General features: G+C 40.2%; 1 protein-coding gene across 2 annotated transcripts in view; it reads right to left on the reverse strand.

Annotated features, from left to right (window-relative positions):
• Window positions 1–4,640: 4,640 nt before the first annotated feature.
• LOC119267933 (la-related protein 1A-like) overlaps window positions 4,641–5,483 on the reverse strand; it is a 9,533-nt gene continuing 8,690 nt past the window's right edge. For both annotated transcript variants that reach the window (XM_037549390.1, XM_037549389.1), the window contains exon 14: window positions 4,641–5,092. In XM_037549390.1, coding sequence (XP_037405287.1) covers window positions 4,903–5,092 — 190 coding nt within the window. In that variant the 3' untranslated portion in view covers window positions 4,641–4,902. The remainder of the gene's footprint in view (window positions 5,093–5,483) is intronic.

Consider the following 5,483-nt stretch of genomic DNA (forward strand, 5'->3'; position numbering starts at 1 on the left):
TTCATTTCTCTCCTTCATATGCATATCATTTTCATGTTATAGCAGATATTTTTCTAGAGGACCAGTAGGGGGAATAGCAATAGAAGCAAGACCAAAAATTTCATCTTTATTAGGAAGTTATTTATCATAAGTTTGTCTATAAAACTTAGAAAAATTAAATTCATGCGAAACATCACCAAAATTAACACTACCCGTTTCCCTAGTACAATTAATCTTAGCATTAACCATATTCAAGAAGGGTATACCAAATATAATGGGACAAAAATCACCTTGTGGCGATCCAAGAACTAAAAAATCATTAGGGTATTTAACCTTACCACACAAGACTTCAACATCTCTAACAATTCCAAGTGGTGAAATAGTATCTCTATTTGCAAGCTTAATAGTAACATCAATATATTCTATCTCAGCAGGTGCAATATCATTCATGACTTCTTCATATAAATTAAATGAAATAGCACTTACGCTAGCACCCATATCACATAAACCATGATAACAATGATCTCCAATTTTAACAGAAACAACAGGCATGCCAACAACAGGTTTGTTTTTAGCAGATGTATCGTGCTTAGCAATCCTAGTTGCTTCCTCACAGAAATATATGACATGTCCATCAATATTATCAACCAAAAGATCTTTGATCATTGCAGCATTAGGTTCCACTCTAATTTGTTCGGAGGGTTTAAGTGATTTAGTATTACTCTTATTAACCATAGTTTTAGCTTCAGCATGTTCTTTAATCCTATAGGGAAAGGAGGTTTCTCAATATAAGAAGTAGGCATAACTGGATGAACATTATAAATGATTGTTTCATCATTAGCTATAACAGGTTCCTCACAATTTTCTTAAATAGGTGGATGGAATTTAAACCACTTCTCCTTAGGGAGATCAACATGAGCAAAAAAATGATTCACAAAAGGTAGCAGATATCTCAGAGCAACATTTGGTTCCACTCTAATTTGTTCAGAGTACTAAAATTATGAAAAACATCTGTTCCCATAAAGATTTAACACAAACAAACTCAAGATTTATACCTGACTCTTTACCTTTGTCGATTTCCCAATCTTCGGAGTTGGTTTAATTCTTTCCATAAGATCCCATTGGAATTCAATAGTTTTCTTCATAAAGGAACCAGTAGTAGAAGTATCGAGTATGGATTGATCATTATGAGAAAGTCGAGCATAAAAGTTTTGAATAATTATCTCTCTTGAGAGCTCATGATTGGGGCATGTGTGCATCATATATTTAAGCCTCCGCCAAGCTTGAGCGATACTTTCTCCTTAATGAGGCCAAAACTTATATATGTAATTCCGATCACAATGAACCAAATGCATAGGATAAAACTTTTGATGAAATTCTAGCTTCAACCGGCTCCAATCCCATGTTCCAGTATCATCCAATAGCCTATACCATGTCAATGCCTTTCCCCCCAAAGATAAAGGGAATACCTTCTTCTTAAATCCACCCTTGGGTAAACTTGCAAGCTTAAAAAATCCACAAGTTTTATCTATATATATCAAGTGCATATCAGGATGTATTGTTCCATCATAGGATTAGCTAGCAGTTTCTCCAACATACCTGAAGGAATCTCATAATAAATATTTCGAGTAGGTTCAGTAGGTTGTGGGGCAATTCTTATTACTTCCGGTCGAGGTGAAGATACCCCGACAAGCCGCTCAAACGATTATTTTCCATAGTGACAAGTGACCATAAATTTCAGCACATAATAAAAATGTTTCCTTACCAAATTCCACTTGCCAAAGGCACTTACTCCCCGGCAACGGTGCTAGAAAAGATTCTTGATGACCCACAAGTATAGGCGATCAATCATAGTCCTTTTGATAGTAATATTGTCGAACCCAGCGAGGAGAAGAAGGAAATAATAAGCTGTTTGCGGCAAGGTATTCTTTGCAAGTACTAAAAGTAGCGGTAACAGATAGTTTTGTAGGAAGGTAATTCGTAACAAGTAAAAAGTAGCAATGGTAACAAAGTGCAGCAAGGTGGCACAATCCTTTTTATAGCAAAGGACAATCCAGAATCTTATAGTAAGCAAAGCGTCCTCGAGGACACATGGGAATTGTCATCTAGTCATGTTCATCATGTTTAGTTGATTCACTTTTGCTACTTTGGTAATTTGATATGTGGGTGGATCGATGTTAGGGTGTGTTCTTACTTGAACAAGCAACCCTCTTATGATTAACCCCTCTCATAAGCATTCGCAACTACGAAAGAAGAATTAAGATAAATATAACCATAGCATGAAACATATGGATCCAAATCAGCCCTTTACGAAATAACGCATAAACTAGGATTTAAGCTTTTATCACTCTCGCTGCCCATCATCAACTTATTACTCCACAATGACTTCCCTTAGGCCCAAGTATGGTGATGTGTCATGTAGTCGATGTTCACATCACACAACTAAAGGAAGAAGAACATACATATCATCAAAACATCGAACGAATATCAACATCACATGATTACTTATAACAAGACTTCTCTCATGTCCTCAAGAACAAAAGTAACTACTCACAAATCTTATTCATGTTCAAGATCATAGGTGTATTGAATATGCTTGAGGATCTGAACATTTAATCTTCCACCAAATAAACCAACTAGCATCAACTACAAAACATAATCAACACTACTAGCAACTCACAGATGCCTGAGGTTTTGGGACAAAAATTGAATAAAAGAGATGAACTAGGGTTTGAGAGGAGATGGTGTTGGTAAAGACATTGATGTGTGCAGGCAGCCCCTTCACTCTCATCCTCCACAATCATGTTGTGCAAGCTTACACAACATGTCATGAGCTGTCAGAGTGACTCCGGTTTGCATATCATTGCAGCTCCACAAACAATACTATAATGAACTTGGCGCACTCTGAATGCCCTCTTCACATTCTTTCTAGCACCTTCTTGCATTTTTGCAAAGAGATATTTGTTTCTTGCCATGGTGATCGAATATAGTCTTCACAAACGCCGCTCATTGAGGATAGATATCATCAGCAAGGTAGTGCCCCATGTTGTAGTTGTGCCTATTGACGCGATGTAGTTGCACGCTAGAGTTTCCCCATCACAAAGTCTCTTGAATAAAGGAGATTGTTGGAGCCCATTTATGTCATTGTTAGAACCATACGTGCCAAATAAAGTCTACCAAATTCACATGTCCTTCGATGACACTGTTTCAAGTATGATGGTGGCCTCTTTGGTGTGACCTCGGTAATATTGTGCATACCTTTGGCAGCTCTTCCATTGCTAATGTATGCAATCAACTGAGCCAAGCATACCTGAAAAACCTCTTGTCGCTCCAATTGTTGGCAACCCTTCTGTGTCCTCGACATTTGGTTCTCTCAAGTACTCCGCTCCGAACACCTTCACCACAGTGCGTACAAATTGCACCATGGTATTCAGGCATGTGGTCTATCCTGTCTGGATTTCAGCATCAATGGCATCTACGGCCTTGCCATAAGCAAGCATCCTGATAGCAGTCGTGCATTTCTGCAGAGGTGAGACGGAAAGTTGTCACAACAGTCCTTCTTCAGATTGAAGTAGTCATCAACCTCCCCCATGGCATTCACTACGAGCAAGAACAAATCTCTACTCATCAGGAAGCGATGTCGAAAGGAACCTTTGTGGTAAGTTGGGTCCGGTTTGAAGTAGTCCTTGTAGAGAACTTTTGTGCCAGCGATCCTATTCCAGGGAGCCACTCTCTGCCCTTTATTGAATCCTTGAAGTTTTAACACATGCTCCTCTAGCTTCTCCAATTCTTTTTGAATGTTGATCATCATCATCATCACTTTGGCATCTTGGCCGTCTGAATCTGACGAATCAATGAACTCTTTGTATATGAATTGGTCAAGGTCCTTGTTTCCATACTCATCGTCCAACGACGGATCCATCATTGACCTACAAACGAGCAAAAAATGAAAAAAAATTGTTCAGGCATTTTATCATACAGTGTGAGGTGTTTGTCTCGAGGAGTTACAAGTACCAGGCGGCGACCTTGTCCGGTGGCGGCACGGTCAGCGGCATTGTGGTTTGGGGATGACGGTGAAGATAGAGTGGCGGCGGAGGTATGGTGGCAGTTGTGTGGATGAGATGGAAAAGAGGATTGGAAGAGGACAAGACAGGCTAGGCCAAGGACGTCTTGAAGAGATTTGGGCAAGGGTCCTTGTCGTCGGTCGGACGTGGCTAATACGTCCGAACATCCTCATATCCGTCTCACATATGGGCTGGGTATAAAGGTGCTGATCAGCCCAAACGTACAGGACCGATTTGAGGTGTGTAGATGAGTGGGAAAAAACTTGATGCTCTAACGAAGTTTCCGCACTTTGCTCCACCAACATTGACGATCCTTTATCGCCGGCAACTCGCCCTCGTACCACCCCTTGCTTTGTTGCTCGTCGATTATGGGGCTTCACCTTGCCATCCACCTCCGGTGTTACTGTGAATCGACCATGACGAGCGAACAAAGCAAGGGACATTGAGCAAACGCTCCTTTATTAAATCTGCGTCGCCACTGAGGTCTAGAATAGGCCATATCAAACCATACACATGCACATCTTCACAGCGAAAAAGAAATGGCAAATTAGGCGCTTTGGCAAAGCAAGGGGAGAAAAAAGCCATACAATGCAAACATCATCACGTCTTTTTAACTCTATAGTTTGGCTATTTAATAAAGGCAATTATTTTATCTCTATGTACAAATCCCACAATGGCACCATGAAGCTGATGTAAAGAAAAGAAGAGAACAATTTCCTGGACAGCGACAAGTATCAGCAGGGGAGAGCAAAATCTGCACAGGGACGGGTCTACTCAAATCCTTAGTTTACACCAAACAAAAACGTTGCTACTTTCTCTTTCGTAGGATCACCACCAAAATTTCATTCCCAAGTAGGACCTACTTAGCCACAGCCTTGCTATGGCTTGCCGCCACCGCACTCTTGCTGCCACTACCGCCGGTTTCTTTATCTGCCGCACGCCGTGCCTTGAAGTCCTCGATGGTTCGGAACTCCTCCCTGAGGAGCCTCTCCAACTCTGCATGCTTATTAATGGGGCTGCTATCCTGTTTACGGAAATGATGAAATGCCCTGATCCAGAAGAAAAGTCAGCGACAATGTATGACAAGCAGATAACTGCAAGTTTGGCGATGCAACAAGCCAAATTGTCGTAAATTTATATCTTGTAATTGCACTTTTCAGGGCTCCCTTCATAAGAATTAAAGGGAACACCTATGATATATCAAGTTCGAATTATACAGTTCACACCAGTTTCCATGTAACAATTTTTAGCAACTATAACATGTGCACGGATAACTGTAAGGTCGTAAATATTGAACTTTGCAACTGATTGTTCATTCACCAATGTTAAACATAGATCCATGCCTATAATATCAGCAAAGGAGAATGTGATGTTGCACTTCATTATCATTTTTTTTCTAGTGTTGCACTTATTCAAATGCAATGCTATTGCATACGCTTT

Source organism: Triticum dicoccoides, chromosome 3A, assembly GCF_002162155.2.
Source record: "Triticum dicoccoides isolate Atlit2015 ecotype Zavitan chromosome 3A, WEW_v2.0, whole genome shotgun sequence".
Classification (NCBI taxonomy): domain Eukaryota; kingdom Viridiplantae; phylum Streptophyta; class Magnoliopsida; order Poales; family Poaceae; genus Triticum; species Triticum dicoccoides.